The sequence below is a fragment of the Onychomys torridus genome, chromosome 11 (assembly GCF_903995425.1).
Source record: "Onychomys torridus chromosome 11, mOncTor1.1, whole genome shotgun sequence".
NCBI classification, from domain to species: domain Eukaryota; kingdom Metazoa; phylum Chordata; class Mammalia; order Rodentia; family Cricetidae; genus Onychomys; species Onychomys torridus.
The window spans coordinates 39,317,942-39,336,070 of NC_050453.1; the positions used below are offsets into that span (position 1 = coordinate 39,317,942).

An 18,129-nucleotide genomic window follows, 5' to 3' on the forward strand; every position below is an offset into this window, starting at 1 on the left:
CAGATGATATAACCACCTTTCCCTGCCTGTCTGACAGGCAAAGAAGAGCTTTGTGTTCAGTTAGCTAAGTGCTCCTCTGTCCAATAAATTTGCTTTGTAGCCTAATACTAGATTTCCTGTCTGGACTTGCAACACTTTTTTTCTTGACAGGGCCTTACTCTGCAGCCCAGGCTGGCCTCAGACTTGTGGCGATCCTGCCTCAGCCTTCTAAGTGCTGGGCTTGCAGGAATGATCCACTGTGCCTAATTTATTCTCCCCCTGTTGACGTCTGCTTGTACCTGTGACTCCTGCCAATGACCCGCACCTCACACAGGCACACTGTTATCTTTCCAGTTTGCACTCGGCTTCTTCCCTTACCACTACTTCATCCAGCCTTGATTGCCCGGGCTTTGTGTGCGTCCGCGCTCTGTTGGTTCCGTTTTTATCAGCAGTCACTCTGAGTGGTCAGACAGAGACTGGAGAAAGTGAATATAAGTTCTCCTATTTCTATGTTTCTCTCTCTTTTTCCTTCCTTTTTCTCAGTTTCGAGTATTTACAGCTCCCTTCCATAAGGTCGGCTTTGCTGATTTCTGGCTGGCCGATCAGCTGAACAGCCTGTCAGTGATACTCATGGACCTGGAATATATGATCTGCTTCTACAGTTTTGAGCTCAAATGGGATGAGAATAAGGGCCTGTTGCCAAGTGATCCACAAGGTAGGTATGATTTTTGTATCCACACTGCTGCATTGCCAGCATAAACCAAGAACTATTGGGAATGATAACTGCAACAGTTAAGGTCATGGTAAAAACTCATCCAATAGCATTATAAATTTAATTAAATGTACTTGGCATTCTGTTAGCAATCTCCTTCACTGAAATAATTTGGCTTTTAAATTGTGTTATTTTAGCCATCCGTTTGCCAAGAAATTTACAACTTACACTTCAGAATTCTGCAGTTACTTCTCAACGTTCCTATATGTTTGTAGCTGTATCACAAATGCTAGAGTGCCAGCAATTTGTCCTCACAGAAATGCTCAGGATACCATTGTAGGTACCAGTGATCCAAGTACTGATTGCTTAGAATCAGGTCAAGTGCCTTGACAAAGTCCTGGTAGATTGCTTAGAAATCTTATTTGAAACCTTAGTTTTCTTCTAGCTTTTTACCCACTCTTAGGGAATGCCAAGTCTGTGTAGTTAGGAAGTTTGCATCCATAACAAAGATCTAATGTAGACAGATCATACAGCATCTGCTCACAAAAGAGACTGAAAACTTGGGTGTGGCAGCCTAACAGGAACCTGCAGCCCAGCACTGAGGAAGCTGAAGCCATAGGAGAGTAAGTCCCATTTCAACCTGTCTCAAAAACAAAAACACAACAAAGCAGCAGGAAACAATTAATAATGAACCCTACCTTGTTCTTGAGTAAAAGGGAGGCCATAGAACAGGTACTCTGAGTATATTTTTATAGTAGCTTAGCACTGTCTGGGTACCTGCAATTTTTTTAGATTTTCATATGTTGTCATAGAACAAAGCAGTTTTTTCTTCCTTTGATTCATAGACTCTTTTTCCTATAGTTTTATTACACCTGAAAAAAAATAATTCTAGGATAGTCAGAAGTCTGAGAGGACAAATTTTCCCAGTAGTCCCTCTGGTTTGTACCTTCTCTTCTTGGCTTATCTACCACAGCAAAGCTTGAGCAAACAGTAGCTGCATAGGAGAAAGTGACTGAACCCACAGGAATGGTTTGGATTGTATGGGTGTGCTGATGGGTAGTTGGACTGTGTGACTAAATGCCGTGAACAGTTCATTCTTTTGAATTCTGATTTTATTTTCCTTCTTCTTCTTCTTCTTTGAAATCTTCACAGAACCAGAATTTTGCCACAAATATTCATATGGTTTGCGAGCCGTTGTTCAGTGCATTCCTGCTTGGCTCCGCTTCATCCAGTGCCTGCGCCGGTACCGTGACACAAAAAGGGCCTTTCCTCATTTAGTAAATGCTGGCAAATACTCCACCACTTTCTTTACCGTGACCTTCGCAGCCCTTTACAGCACTCACAAAGGTATGTATGTATGCTGGGATTTTTAAATCTGAGTTGTTGCTCCTTGAATCTGTTGCCCTGGACTTGACCGTTTATGCTGTTGGTTTCCACTGAAGCTCCAGCCCCTGGTTATCATGAATTATCCTTGAACACAGTTTTAGTCTCATTTCACTGTATATTAGCAAATATCATTAACAAGAATCACAGTCGGTCAGATAGAAAGAAATGTGATACTGTTTGAAATACTACATTATGCTCAGTGGGTTTAACCTATGGATGCCTTGGGCTTTCATTTAGTGGTTTTGTATTAGTGGGTTTTTTTGTTTGGTTTTTTTTTTTTTTTTTTTTTTTAAAGATCTCCTTGTTCATTAATGAGGTTAGGAAATGGCTAGGTGAACAAGATTCCCTCTGGCAATCAAGTATATTTTTAATCATTTTCCTTCACCAACTAGTAAGGATTGTTTCCAGCCCATTTAACTGCAAATTGAGTTCTCTGATCCCTCTAGTTTCTTGTCTCCATGGCAACCTGCTATTACTTGCTACTGCTCTTCTGTTAGGAGAGAAAAAAAGCTTTTAAGTTCTGAGCCACATGCAGACACTCCTTTTGAATTTTTAACCTTTTCCCAAGAACTGTCAATCAGTGATTTCACTTCCTTTTACTAAAACACATTATACTATCAGCCCACACCTTAGACATTACAATTTCTCATCCGTAGGTGGCAAAGAAATGTGACTAATGGAAATCAGTATAGTGCTTTTTAAATAGGTAAACTGTTTTCAGAAACCTTTTTGTGAGGCTGTATTTGGGAGTCTTAATTCAGTGGTACAAAACTGCTGTTGCTATAACATGTAGTCTGATGGTCATGAAAGATGAAGGCACTTGTTAATACCATGAGATTGGTATCAGTGGAGCACGTTAAACTGAGCATCCACACTGTGATATAGGTTCTGTGCTTAGAATAGTGTTGATAAATGGAGTCAAAAATTTTGCCACCACGTGGCCATTCTTGTTAAGTGATAGAATTTAATTGAATACCTCAGTGAAGGAAACACATCCCCAAAGCTCCCATAATTTTAATTCTTGCTGAGGAATGACACTAGTCAGTTATTACTATCAAATTTATAAATTTGACAACTAATCTGATGCAAGATGCCTTATGGCTCCTCTTACTAAATTATTAGGGATACTTGCCTCTCATCTTAGGTAAAAATGAGCACCACTATTTTGGAGTAAATATTTTATACTAATAATACATTCATTGAGAAGTCGTCTGGGCTGCTAGTGCTATTGACACAAATACAGCACTCACCTCAGGAAATAGTTTATTCTTGAGCCAAACATAAGTGGTGATAGCCTGGGAGCACAGATTCAGATTGCCCTGAAAGACATGTTCCACTGGAAGTGGCTACATGAGAATTTACAACTACAGAACAAAGAAAACCATCAATCAAGATATTTACTGAGTACATTGGTGGTGACTGCAAGTAGGCAGGCTACAGCAAACCAAGGGAAAGTCTGGGTAGGGCAGGGATGTTGTCTGATAACATTTTTAGCTTTTAGATTGGTAGGAGCTAATGTTCTGCTGAGAATACATTTTAGGGCTGTAGTGATAACTCATTCAGGAAAATGCTTGCTGCACAAACTTCAGGACCTGAGTTTGGTCCTAGAACCTATCTAAAAGCTGGGCCTGACAGCAGGCACCTATAATCCCGACCCTGGGGAGATAGACACAGAAGGATCCCTGTGGCTTGCTCACCAGACAGTTGAGTGAAATCATTGAGCTCAAGGTTCAGTCAGAGACACTGTCTCAGAAAACAGGGGAGAGAGTGACTGAGGAAGATATCGATACCAAACTCTGCACACACACAAAGAGTACATTTTAAAGATTCTGATAGGGATGCTCAGTCAGAATCAGGAGTGGACAGCGAATGGCTTTTAAAAGGACTGAAGACAATCCAAGGTAGTCTGGCTCTGGTCTTCACTATCCACAATCACAAAGTTCAGCCAGTCAGCCTTGGGGAATCTTTTAACACAGGCATGGCTTACACACACACACACACACACACACACACACAGTACCTCAGTTTATACAAAGACCTATTTGAGACAAAAAGGATCACAGGTTCAAGGCCTGCCTTAGTTACAGAATGAATTCAAGCAAGCCTAGCAACATAGTAGGCCTTGTCTCAAAATAAGTGTAATGGACAGGGGATGTAGCTCAGCCACCATGCAGGAAGCCCTGTGTTTATTTAATTCCCACCACAGTATAAACTAGGCATGTATGAGACCCTTTAAATCAAGAAATAGGTACAAAGAAGGCTAGGATGGGCCAGACAAATGGCTTCACAGGTAAAGGCATCTGCCACCAAGCCTGACAACTTGAGTTCAGTCCCTGAGTACCACATGGTAGAAGGAGAACTGCCTCCCTATGCATTTACACAGTAGCATATGTGGAGATATCTGTTCTATCCCCAGTATTACAGTGGGCTGGGGAAGGTGAATCAGCATAATTTATCTTTAAATGAAGCAGTTCTGTAATAGGTAATATATATGTATTTCCTATTGAACTATGTTTTGATGTGATAGTTTTACATTGATATAATATATATTTATAGTTGTTGACATATCTGCTACATATATATGTAAAAAAATTATATCCTCTCACTACAAGGTGCTAAGAGAATTTTTTCTACTTCTGTTTTTATAATTATTGAGCTTTGTTGAGCTGTATACTGAGGAATGGTTAAAATGGTAAATTTTATGGGGGTTTGAAACTACATATTTTGAAAGACATCAAAATAGAGTACTATTTTGTATAAGCAGGGTACCAGAAAAGCACACGGCACAAATCTCTGACCCAGCCTGATAGGCCACAGATGAAAAGTAATGTCCAGATGACATGTAGCTAAGAATTAACTTGAACTTCTGAATCCCCTGCCTTCACCACCCAAGTACTGGGATTACAGATGTGTGCTGCCACCATGCCTAGCTCTTTATTTTTATTTTTGTGATACTATCGTCCTACTCAGGGCCTTGTGTGTGGCATGCCAGCAAGTATTATATCTCTGAGTTCATCCCAGCCTCACCTTGCAGTTGGAGGGTAGAGTCAATTCTGTTTCCTACTTCTGTTTCCTTGGCCTCATTTGTCATGGTTGTTTCTGTTTCACACAAAGCAGTATTTTTACCTATATGTATTTACTTCATGAGTGCATTGTAAGAATTGCACATGAAATCCCATTATAGACTGATAGGCTACATAAATGGCATGGATAGGAAAATGAAAGAATAGCTCCATTTGCTGACCAGTGCTGATGTTGTGCACTTTCCTTTACAAAGATTCCTGAGGGAAACTTTTAGGACCTTGGGTTTAGGGTTACAGAGAGCCAGTGTCAATCAGGAAGGGTTTTGACCTTTAGTTCATGTGGTATAGCAGCTTTCTCACTGAGCACAGTTCATGGGCCCATGTCAGATTTTTAAAAGTCAAGAGCAGAAAATGCACTCTTTAGAAAGACCATTTTTGTGTATGTTGATCATATCCCTAAAGTCTTAAAAAATATTTTGTAGTTGTTATATATTGAATATATCACTAAATTTTTGAACCAAAAAGCCTAAAACTTGGAATGACAAAATTTTGACATTTGAATTGTGATTATGGGTCTCACAACAGGCCGTGATGGTGCACACCTTTAATTCCAGCATTAAGGAGGCAGAGGCAGGTGGATCTCTGAGTTTGAGGAAAGCCTGGGCTACACAGAAAAAACTTTGTCTTGGAAAAGAAAAGACAGGGTCTCACATAGCTCAACAAAGATGACTGAACTTCTGGTGCCCTTGCCTCTGTCTCCCTCTTGAGTGCCGGGATTGCAGTAGTGTGCATCGACACACAGTTCTGTGTGGTGATGGAGCATCAAACTCGGGGAGTCATGCATGCTAGGCAAGTGCTCTGCCCACTGAGCTCTATCTCTCCAGCCTTAAGTTGTTTTATTTTCTTGGATAGTATTCTAAGAAAATTCAGACTTTAGAAATAATTACTGAGTCAGAAGAATCAATTCAAAGTGACTAATTATTTACTTTTCTATGGTGTGCATGTGCTGTTACAAAAGCTACATTTATGAGGAAAGAAGAGTAAAAGATCATGACATAACCTTGTTCAGACTCACATCTGAGTCTTTTCAAAGAACTAGCCTGCCATGGTTACCATAGTAACAGCATTATATTAAGTGCACTTTCAAAAGTGGTACAGAGGTTGTTTCTTATGTTATGCTGCATGATTTGTAAAAATGGATGTGTAAGCATTAACCCTGAACCTAGAATCATTTTTTTAGAAGGTGAGGATATAGGCAGCCCATTTAGGAAGATTAATCATGATAATATTTTAGTTAGGCCTCTTTTGTTGTATTAAAAAAGAAGCACATTTGAAATAATTCAGGACATTTTATTTTCTGTCATTGATTTTTAGAGACAAAGGAATTCAGCTAGTAGCTAATCTCTGTGTTTAAAAATTCATATTTCATTACATGACCACATTTGAAACAATTCCTCCAAGTGTTTTCTTGAGATTGGGATTGGAGGAGGTGGGAAAGTGTTTGAAATGGGTTTTGGTTTCCTTGAGGTTTCTGGACTTTGCAAGGAAAGGTCTTTGAGAAGTATAATAGCAGAAAGGCCGTGATATTATTACTTCTAACAAGTTGTACTTCATTAGATCATACTGCATTTGTAGCTTCTAAAATTCTTTAATACTCATAAAGTTCTTAGTGGAGTTAGAACCTTGCTATTCATGTAAATACTTGAGGGGTATTTACACTTCACATTTCCTGAGACTTGCTATAACATTTTTTGAAAGAGTTTGTCTCTCAAGTTCAATTACATCCATGTTGTTGGTGCCCAGGTCTCGTCTGGATCCTTTGTGCATTATGAAGGGTGCTGAGGCTCCCAGGGAGGTTTCCCCAGTAGCAGTCAGGGCCTTTCGGGCAGTAGCCACTTCATTATTCAGCGTGAGCACACAATCCTCAAGTGCTGCTTCTATGGGGTACAGCCAGTTGCTCTCCTCTTGCTACCCTGAATAATAGGCTTCTAGTCCACACTTTCATCTTCTCATATTATAATAGGAATAGTAATTGTGTTTTTTTAATTCTCTGGGGAAATTTTTGTTCCATTAGCTTTAAAAGACATATGTTCAATTAAAAAAAGAAAAACTCATTTAGAGAAATGTTCTCATTTTTTGTGTTGCTATTTAAAGTAGCTCAAAACATTAACCCTTTTGAAAGTTAATTTATTCAGTCGTAATTTCCTCACAGCAGGAAAAAATTGTTTTTACAGTCTATCTAGACAAGATTGGCTAAAAGACCTGTTGATACCAGAAAACCAAAAATAAGATAGTTTCCTTCATGCCGGGCAGTGGTGGCACACGCCTTTAATCCAGCACTTGGGAGGCAGAGCCAGGCAGATCTCTGTGAGTTCCAGGCCAGCCTGGGCTACCAAGTGAGTTCTAGAAAAGGCACAAAGCTACACAGAGAAACCCTGTCTTGACAAACAAACAAACAAACAAAAAAAGATAATTTTTCAAATGCTATAATTGTTTCTATATATAAATTTATATGTGTGATATTTATGTGTGATTTACATATATATTTGAATAAATTAAACCTTTTTACCTTCTTTCTAACTTAAAATACTTCTAAAAAGTAACATACAGGTTGACACCTTGATACAATTTTGGTTTTCTCTTGTCACATTGGTTATCTTAATTGTTCTTAAAACTCATGAAAACAGCATTTCTATATAAATTATGTTGCTGTAGTAACATTCATGTATAATAGTTTAAAGTTTTTAAATCATCTGTAATATTTTATTGCTCAGAATTATAGGATTTTTGATGCTAAAAGGAAGCAAAGGTGAAAATTATTTGAATTCAACTTATACAACAATGCCTGATTAGAGAGAAATTTGAGATGTATAGAATGTTTAATTTTCATTTTAATTTATGCATATAATCTTATATTGATGCTGTCAGTGAAAAACAATGAACTTATTGTATCTACATTTTTTAGCAAAGAAAGAAAAGGCAGAAAAATGAGTGAGGAAATAAACTATAAGGCCTTATTTCTACTATGTATGGTACTTTAGGGAGCAGAAGAGATTTCACTCATCAGCTGTTGTCACTACATAGTAACCCAACCCAAAATTTGGTAAGGGAAAAACTGCAGTGTGTTCTTGCTTGAGCCCCTTTGGGTCAGCTGGAAAGTGACTGGGATAGGTTGAGCTTGTCTGCTCGGACTGCTTCTGCCGAACTATCTTACCTGGGCTTTGCTCTCACTCTCATTTGGGGGTGAGTCTGTTCCATGTGTGTTCGCTCTGGAGCCACACCTGATGGAGCAGCACTTAGCACAGGAGTCTCCTGACACGGCACTGAGGAAAGCAAGTCCTGTTGCACAAATACATGGAAGGCGTCTTTACTTGCTGTCTTTCTGCTTCTTGTTGGCCAGTGGAAGTCACACAGCAGATCCAAAAGAAGTCTCTTTTCGGACGCTAAAGCCAGTCACCAAACCCAACATCACTGAGGCAAAGAAGATTCTTGCCTTGGAAATGGAGGGGCTGAAGGGAATGAATATTCTTCAGCTATAATCTAATCTCCCATTATATGGAAAACAATTTAAATTTATCCTTAACTGGCAGAGGGTATGAACTAATAGCAGGATAATGCAAGTTAAAATAGTAGTTGATGAGAGAGCAGTGATGCTCATGGTGAGCAAAGGTATAGGCTGGTGAACATCCAGTCTCAGGTAATTGGTTATTTTGTTAAGAGTCTTAAAAATATACCTTTTAGCTGGGTGTGGTGCTGCACATCTTTAATCCCAGCACTCAGGAGGCAGAGGCAGGTGGATCTCTGAGTTTGAGGCCAGCCTGTTCTAAAAAGTGAGTTCCAGGACAGCCAGGGCTACACAGAGAAACCCTGTCGTAGAAAACCAAAATATATATCTTTTGTCCTAGTAAATCCACTTCCACAACTAGCATAAGTAGAGAATTTGGGAAAATTTAAGACATGCTCATGGCACTATATAGTAAGAAAATGAAACAATGTAACAAGTTTATAATAGATTTCATAGGTGCAGTACATGAAACATTACACAGTAGCTTGCCAAAGGATAATTCCATCACCTGCAAAGAGTAGATGAAGAATAGTGATTGACATCACAATCTAAAAGCCAGGTGTGATGGCACATGTTTGTAATCCCAGTGCTGAGCAGGTAGAAACAGGTAGATTGATAGAACATATTGACCAGCCAACCAGCACTACTTGGCAAGTTCCAGGCTAGGAGAGACCTTGTCTTAGGGGGTGGAAATGGCCCCTGAGGAAGGACACCTAAGGTTATCCTCTGACCTCCATATATACAAACACAAGCACAAAAAGAATACTAATATTATGAAATGTAATATTTATGGGATACATCTGTGGGCTGGACACTTAATTTAACACGTACTAACTAGCTTAGTTCACAGCAACCTTGGCTATTAAAAGCAGAGCTGGGCAGTTCTTAAGATAGCATTTCATTGAGAAATATTGCAGTTGAGGAAAAGTGGTCATTATTCTTTTTGTGTTTGTAACTCCGCTTGTGGAAGAAGGAACAAATGAGGAAGGTGAGGATGGAAAATTACTACAAGGAAACATCAGGATTAGGCACATTGGCTAAACCAACTTGATGTGGTTCTTACTGAAGGCAGACATAGGTTCTCTGATGTTTATGGGATTTGGAGACACTAAACTTAACAAGATGCTTGCTACAGCAGGGTGACTTTCGAAAAGCACAGGTGCTAGGGTTGGGGCCTAGAGAGAGTCAAGTGTCTTAACTAAGCTGGTCAAGGAGAGAGTCTTTGATAGAGACAAATGCTTGATCTTCATTTTACAGGGAAGGAAATTCAAAACAGTGGTTAAGATATTAGTCCTCCAGCTAGGAAGTAGAAGAACCTGTGACTATGTATAGAGAGATTGTATCTCCAAAATCAACTAGCAAGTGGGTAACAAGCTAGAATTCACATCAAGGCCTTCCTTATGATTAGTTTTGCTGTACCATTCTTTGCTCTAGGTTTGTAGAATTCCTTGAACTCTACCCAGTGGCATGCTGTTAAACTCTAGGTAAACAAAACAGAACCAGTTAGGTAGGGTAGTAGTGTGCTGTCATTCCATGTGACAAAGCTGTATTGGAGAAAGCATACAAGTACATGAGTAAGAATAATGCAGGCTGTATTCATAAGAAGACACCCATTTCCTGGTTCTTGGTCCTAATTGCCACATCCACTGAACAACGAAGCCAGGAACTTGCCTTTCACACTGACAGCCACAGCATTGATTCAAGCAGTGTGGAATCAGTGCCAATATGAAAGGAAGTTCCCCTCTGCCAGAAAGAAGAGTTACCTAGGAGTCAGAGGAAAACAGAAATATTAACGCTCGCCAGGTGGTGGTGCACACCTTCAATCCCAGCACTTGAGAGGCAGAGGCAGGTGGATCTCTGTGAGTTCAAGGACAGCCTGGTCAATAGAGAAACCTTGTCTCGTGTAGATGTAACCATCTTGTTAAATAAGAAACACAGATCCAATTGCAGAGTTAAAAGCCACAAGGTCAGAGCAAGAGCTGAAAACCTTACCCTTCACTGTTTCTGCTGTCTTTCCTCTCCGCAAGAGCTACTTCTGTGTGTTTTTTCTTTTTATAGACTTTCTGTTCTGCTTTCTCATTGGTTGTAAACCCAGCCACATGACCTTCTCGTCCTTGCCTGTCTGTACAGACCTCCAGGTCTTCTATGGTTGGTATTGAGATTAAAGGCGTGTGTCTGCCATGCTGGCTGTATCCTTGAACACAGAGATCCGCCTAGCTCTGCCTTCCAAATGCTGGGATTAAAGTGGTGCACGACCACAACCTGCTTCTGCTGTGGCTTGCTCTGACCCCAAGGCGACTTTATTAATATACAAATAAAGTCACATTTTACAAATATAGTATCACCACAGTCTTGAAAAACCAAAAGAAAAAGGGGGGGGGGGCATAATGTAGAGGGAAAATGATTTAGCATAACTAATTTGCTTAGTGTTGTGTTCCTTTCAAATTTTTATTTCATTATTATTTATGTATATAATGGAACATTGCATGCCATCATGTGCATGTGTATGTGATAAGACAACTTTGTGAAGTCTGTTTTCTCCTTCTACCTTTACATGGGTTCCGGGCATCGAACTCAGGTGGTCAGTCTTTCACAGCAAGTGCTTTTTTCCTCCAGGCCATCTGACTGGTCAGAATAATGCTCTTTTTTATGGTCTTAAATTCACTTCTGAAGAACTATCAGGTGGCTGGAGAGATGACTTAGCTGTTACAAGCACTCATTGCTCTTCCAGTACACCCAGGTTTGACTCCCAGCTCCTTTATGGCTACTCACAACAGTCCATAACTCCTGTTCCAGATCCTATGTACTAAGTCTCCAAGGGCACCAGGCACACAAGTGCTGCACAGCCACACATGCAGGCAAAACACCCATACACATACAACAAAAAAGAAGAAAATACTCTTAAAAAGGAAATATGGAAAAAATTAGGGGGAAGTTGACTATTATGCTAATAAACAAGACGTGTCATTTACATGCCTCTTAGAATGTACAGAATGTAACTCTGTAGCACAAACATGAACCCAGAGCCTTGAGTATGCTCAACACATCCTTAGACTGAACTACAACCTCAGCCTCTTCAGTAATACCATGAATGAGGGATAGGATGTGATTTTCATCAAATTTTTGAAAGAATTTTGTCTCTTAATAAAGTAAAATAGTGCTTCATTCATTCTGTTTAATGGAAAAGAAAATCAAAATCTACTTATCACCTAAATATCTCATTGACACATAGCATTTGCATTGGAGTCCTCATGCAGGCTTCTCGGGGCTTTCTAAATAATTTTTTAATGGTTATAGAATAAGACCCTAGAGCATATCTTCTTTAAAGGCAAAATTTATACCTGTTTACACAAGGAAACTCAACACTTACCAAATAAAGTGGAATATTAAGGCCTACTCAACACATTTCATACCTGATACAGAAATTGAATAAAGTCTAGAATCTGTTGCCTGGTCCTCCTTGTCCTTGTCACTTACACACTGTTCTGTTTCTTTATTGTGGTGCCACATGCCAGGGATCCCAGCACGTGACAGGCTGAATCAAGAGGATTTTGAGTTTGAGGACAGCCAAGGCTACATACAAACACCCTGTCTCAAAAACATCTCCACCTGACTCTCCCTCAAAAAAACAAAAAACAAAAAACAAAAAAAAACAACAAAAAAAAAAAAACTTTAAACGTTGATGTTTGCAGTTGTTTTTAGAACCTCCCACCTAACTTTCTCTTGCCTACAGGAAGGTTTCACTACCTTCCTTTTGTCAGTGTAACCAAGTCCTCTGCTGGAAAGCACTTTGAAGTGGCATTTTCCGTGACAAGCATTCTTGTGTGTGAAGAACTAGAACATGGGCTTGGGAGTTTCAACAGGAGGACCAGCTTAGTTAACTCAGTTGTTAACTGTGTTACCCTGAAAAAGACACTGATCTGGATTATAGGTTCATAAATTCAAAACACCAGTTTCTGCCAAAATTTGCCTGTAAGCTTTAACTTCTGTGTAAGAATTCTGTATCTGGTTGTGATTAGTTGATCTCTCCATGGTGTGGTAAAAGTATGTAGAAAACACATGTAAAATACTAGAAAAGGTTTTGTTTTTTTAACATTGTTATGTATGTGAATGTTTTGCTTGCATGTATGTCTATGCACCAAGTGTGAGCCTGATGTCCTTGGAGGTCAGAAGTGGGCATGGGACCTTCTGGAACTGGGGTTATAGGTGGTTGTGAGCCACCATGTGAGTGCTGGGAATTGAACCCAGTTCCTTTGGAAGAGAAGACAGTGCTTTTAATGGCTGAGCCAGTCCCAGAAAGGTGTTTGTTTTGTTTTTAACACACTTGTGGAGGACTTCAATAAGGTCAGAGGTCTCAGCCAGTGGTGGTGTCACACGCCTTAAATCCCAGCACTCAGGAGGCAGAGCCAAGTGGATCTCTGTGAGTTCAAGGCCAGCCTGGTCTACAGAGTGAGTTCCAGGAAAGGCACCAAAGATACACAGAGAAACCCTGTCTCAAAAGAAAACAAAGATCAGCGGTCCCTTCAGTTTCCCATCTGTTATTCTTGTAGCGCTGTTTGCAAGTATGCCACTTCGCTAGATGGTTGATTTGGAATTTAGACATTTCATTGGGAATTTTTATGTCTTTTTTGATGAGGTACCAGTATATACCTTTTACCCATCTTTGGTTGAACTTGCTGCTACTTTTGAATTTGTTGAGTTCTCTGTGTACTTAAATAGAATTCTTCAGATAGTGTTTAAAATATGTTTTGCCATCTGCAGCTTTTCATTCTCCTAACATGTCCTTTTATAGGGCAGACTTTAGTTTATCAATATTTCCTTGTGTGGACTGTGTTTTTTTTTAGTTTTAAGACTAACAACTCTTTTTTTTTTTTTTTTTTAAACTGAGGACCGAACCCAGGGCCTTGTGCTTGCTAGGCAAATGCTCTACCACTGAGCTAAATCCCCAACCCAAGACTAACAACTCTTTACCAAGCCTAGTTCTTTCTTTTTTTTAATCTCAGTCTTTATTATTATTAACATTTTTATTGATTCTTTGGGAATTTCACATCATACACCCCAATCCCACTCATTTCCTAGCCTTTCTATGTCTTCTCTCCACCCTTGTAGCCTTCCCCTAAAAAAGAAAATTTAAAAAATGAAAATTATTAAAACAAAACAACAAAAACCAAAACCAAAACCACTTTGATTCTCTGTCTTTCCCACCTCTCCATCACATATTCCTTTGTCATTGGCCTTGGGAGCTGTGGTGTGTCATGCAGTAGACACCTTTGTTTAAACAGCTTTCCTTACAAATATTCATTTCAGTGAGTTGTTGGTCTGGCTCAGGGCCTCTGGCTTCTGGCACACCATCATCCCTGGACCCTCACTGAAACTTCTCTCAGATCCTCCTGTTGCCCAGAGTCATGGAGATCCTGCAGCTCTGGTTCCACGAGACCAGTCTCTTCATGTGCTCCAGCAGGTTTTAGATGGGGTAGATGTTGCAATGGACCAACTCAAAGCCCTGGATGTGGGCCTGGGTGGTAGCAGAGTTAGTCAGTCTGGCCTTCTGGGGCCAGCACCCCCCATGCCCTTCCTTCCTTCTCTTCCTTCTATCTTTAGTGCTGGATTCAAACTTGGGATTTCATGTGGTAGGCACTGAGCTTTATTACCCAAGCCCCCAAAATGTGCCATAAAGTATAAATACAATATTCCATAAGTGCAAAATACAAACTAAATGTTGAAGTCTTAGTATGAAAAAGAGTATAAAATACCTCAATAATTTTATAATGACTAAAATATCTTACATATGTTGAATTAAATAAGATGTATTATTTAAATTAATTTTGTCTGTTTCTTTTCATTTTTATAACATGGTGGCTAGAAAATATAGCATTGTTTCTGTAACTTGTTTGAGATTTTCATGTGGCTGACTCCCTCTCAGCATACTGCCACAGACCTTCTCTGCCAGAACAGTGTTTGAGTACCATCTGAAGGAGTTCTACCCACCTGCCATATCACCCTGTTGTTTTCCTCATGGTTCTTTTCACTGTCCACAATTATCTTGCTCATCTGTGCATGAGATAATTATCTACCCCACTAGACAGCAAGATTCAATGAGGCAGGAAATTTGTCTGCCCTTTAGTAAAAAGATTGACTGCTAGGTACCTAGCATCTAGGATAATGTCTGATTCACATTCAGCAGATGCTCATATGCTGGATGAGTGGTTTCCACTCGCTGGAAATGGCTCTCTCTGCACCCATAAACTGTTCAGCTCAAGTCCCTTCAAGAGTCACTTCAAGTAGCAGCTCCTTCATGAAGCCTTTCGTGGTTGTTGCCTCTCCTAAAAGCTACCTTCTTCCTCCATGCCCGGGTCTCTGACTGTTCTTAGGGACTGTGTCTGTCTGCACCATCTCTTCTGGATGTAGCCTTTTCTTGTTCTTCAGCATGCCCCTAATTCTCTAGAATAGGTTACAGGCCACATTCACTCTGTAGAAGATAATCTTCAGTGCTATAGCCATATAACAAATGATGTAAATTATAGCTGTTTGTTGAAGAAAGGGATTCCTGTACAGTTTGTTACTATAAAAAACAATACATCATTTATAAATGTCACCATGCTAACGACTATTTTTCTTCCTTCACTTTCTTCCCTTCTCCTTTTAAAGAAATTTACAAGTTTCATACATGGGGTGACATGCAGCAAACATCATACATCAAAAATAAAAATAAGTCTTTTTTTAAAAAGAAATTTTCAAGTAAAACATGGATATATATGTAGATATATGTAGGTGTAGATATGTGTTACTATAATTGTATTAAAGAATTAAAGTTAAAATGAGTTCCCTCATCAGGAATAATCATCTTTGTCATTGCTGAAATCATCATTTTATATACAAAAATAATGTGAAATAATATGTGTATAGTTGTTTTGGTTTGAGGTTTGTTTGCAGGGGTGGCTTTTTTCAGGTAGCGTCTCATGTATGTACCAGGCTGGTCTAGAACTCACAGAGATGTGTTTGCCTCTGCCTCCTGAGTGCTGGATTAAAGGTGTGCACCACCACTCTTTGGCTGGATTTTGTTTTGTTGTGAAGGTTGAATCCAGGTCTCACACTTGTTGAGCATCACTCTACCACAGAGCTGTTCCCTTAGCTTCTGTGTGCAGTTTTTAAGTCAGTTTTCTGCATTATCTTGGAAATATTTTCAATGGTACTCCATAGTTCCTAGAACTTCCCCTTTCACTTTAAAGGTGAGAGGAGCTCAGGAAAGCACACTCTGTGTTACTCTGAGCCTGGTGGTGGGCACACACCTTTAATCCCAGCACTTGGGAGGCAGAGGCAGGCAGATCTCTATAAATTCAAAGCCAGCCTGGTCTACAAAGCGAGTTCCGTACTGCCAGGGCTGTTATACCAAGAAACCCTGTCTCAAAAAACAAACAAACAAAAAGTTTCTTGAATGGGATTGTTATTTCTCTTTTCCTCTTTTATTCTTGGGCCTAATTAATTGTATGTTTTTGTCTCAATCATGTAAGAGTATGAATCTTGTGTAACCACAAGGTTGGGAAGTGATAGTCTGTCTATATTCCAACCCAGATCTTTTAACTACAAAACCAGTTATTTTTCTACTTCCTGTCTCTCTAACTTTAGAATCTTTAACTGTAAATGAAGTAAGAAAAGCCATTTTGCATGCATCAATGTAAAGGTGGTCATCACCTAAAGAGTATTATATGCAATCTTGTGTGCTAACTAAAAAGGTGATGATCACTGACTATGTACTGATACTTCTGTCCTGTGAATCTGTGTGCACTGAGAATATAGTAAGTGAAAATGTGTTCAGGACACATAACAAACCACACATCACAGCTTGTGCACTGTGGAGGACCAGCTGCTTGAAGGCATGAACTCATGGCTGCTGGAGCTGTGCCTACTGCTGCTGCCTGTCAGAGTGAGAATTTCATGAGGCATATAGCTAGTCAAAACGCAAACTATAATTTCTCCTGAGAGCGTATGGCTTTGATGTCATTATATGTTACAGATTATCTGTGTATTTATTCATTTCTCAGAGAACAGGATTATTTTCATAATTTAATGATTTGGTTTGGGGTCTATAGGAATAAACGCAGAATTTATTATGTGCTAAGCTCAGGCACAGTTTAGTTTACTTCAAGGTTTGGACTTTGAAAACAATGCCTTCTCTATTTTATTTTATTTTTTTATTTAGTTTTAGGGTAAAAAGTAGTAATTGTCAGAGTAGGACTATCTTTGGGTGAAAAGTCTGCTCACTCTCTTCACTTTAGACTACCCTTCCTGACAGAGGTTGATTGCTGGACTATGTTCTGATTTTCTGCCTAGCACTTCCTCCAACTCTTCACTTTTCATTTCTCTCATGGCTGTGGGTATGCAACTCTTAGGAAATTTATTTTTATTTTAAATTCAATGGATGTCATTCCCACAAATTTATTCCATATATTCTGCTTCTAACGTGGCAGATGGGTAAGAGAGAGACTCTGCTGGTAGAATAGCAATGACTTGATTTTCTGTGATTCTCACCATTTCTAAAGTGGACTACCAGCGTAAGCCAAGAGAGAGTAAGGTGTAATCGCTTGCCTAAAGTGATAACATCCTAGCAGTATGTCCCTGAATACCGATGAAGGAGAAACGTTCTTTATCTGAGAAATGGGAAAGACCAAGATATAGCACATGTTCATCATTAAGTCTGTGAGGTAAAATATCCCTTATTCTGAAATATTCTTTAGGAATATTTGTTTATTTTAAAGGTCAGTAAATCTGCACATGTGTCTCATAGAAACTTCATAGAATAATTGGGCTTAGAAAGAGGGAGGTACTTGAATCAGTGTACCATTTTAAGAATTGTACTATAAAGACAAAACTTAAATCTAGAAATGCAGGAAAATTAGCACACAGTGTTTTGTTTCACTATTAATTACTTTTCCTCTGACAATAATTTATATTTGATTATTTCTTCAGTAATTAATAAAGAACATCAGCTTTCAGTAATAAGACTCAGCAGTACCAATACTCACTTGATAAACACCAATTTGTGACCTGATGAATGTATACCTGTTACTCTGTGTGCAAATTCTTACTTACTAGCAAACTAATTAATAGATTATTATTGGAAAAGTTGAAGTAGTATTTGTAGAGTATATGGCTTATCATAAACATTTTTAATTTTATTTTAAAATAAAAAATAATTAAAAATTATTTTTAAAGTTGCAAATATAACTTTAAATTGCTTGAAATACAAAGAGTGGGTTTCGCCGGGCGATGGTGGCACATGCCTTTAATCCCAGCACTCGGGAGGCAGAGCCAGGCGGATCTCTGTGAGTTCGAGGCCAGCCTGGGCTACCAAGTGAGTTCCAGGAAAGGCGCAAAGCTACACCCTATCTCGGGGGGGAGGGTGGGGGAAGAGTGGGTTTCATTCCATTTCTAAATTTGCTGTATTGTTTTACAAACCTTGATAG

The 18,129-nt window shown here is 39.2% G+C and overlaps 1 protein-coding gene across 2 annotated transcripts in view; it reads left to right on the forward strand.

The window, feature by feature from the left end:
* The window catches only part of Xpr1 (xenotropic and polytropic retrovirus receptor 1), a 155,148-nt gene that overhangs the window by 119,991 nt on the left and 17,028 nt on the right, over positions 1 to 18,129 (forward strand). For both annotated transcript variants that reach the window (XM_036202115.1, XM_036202116.1), the window contains 2 exons: positions 523 to 694; positions 1,844 to 2,038. In XM_036202115.1, the coding sequence (XP_036058008.1) occupies positions 523 to 694; positions 1,844 to 2,038 (367 nt within the window). The remainder of the gene's footprint in view (positions 1 to 522; positions 695 to 1,843; positions 2,039 to 18,129) is intronic.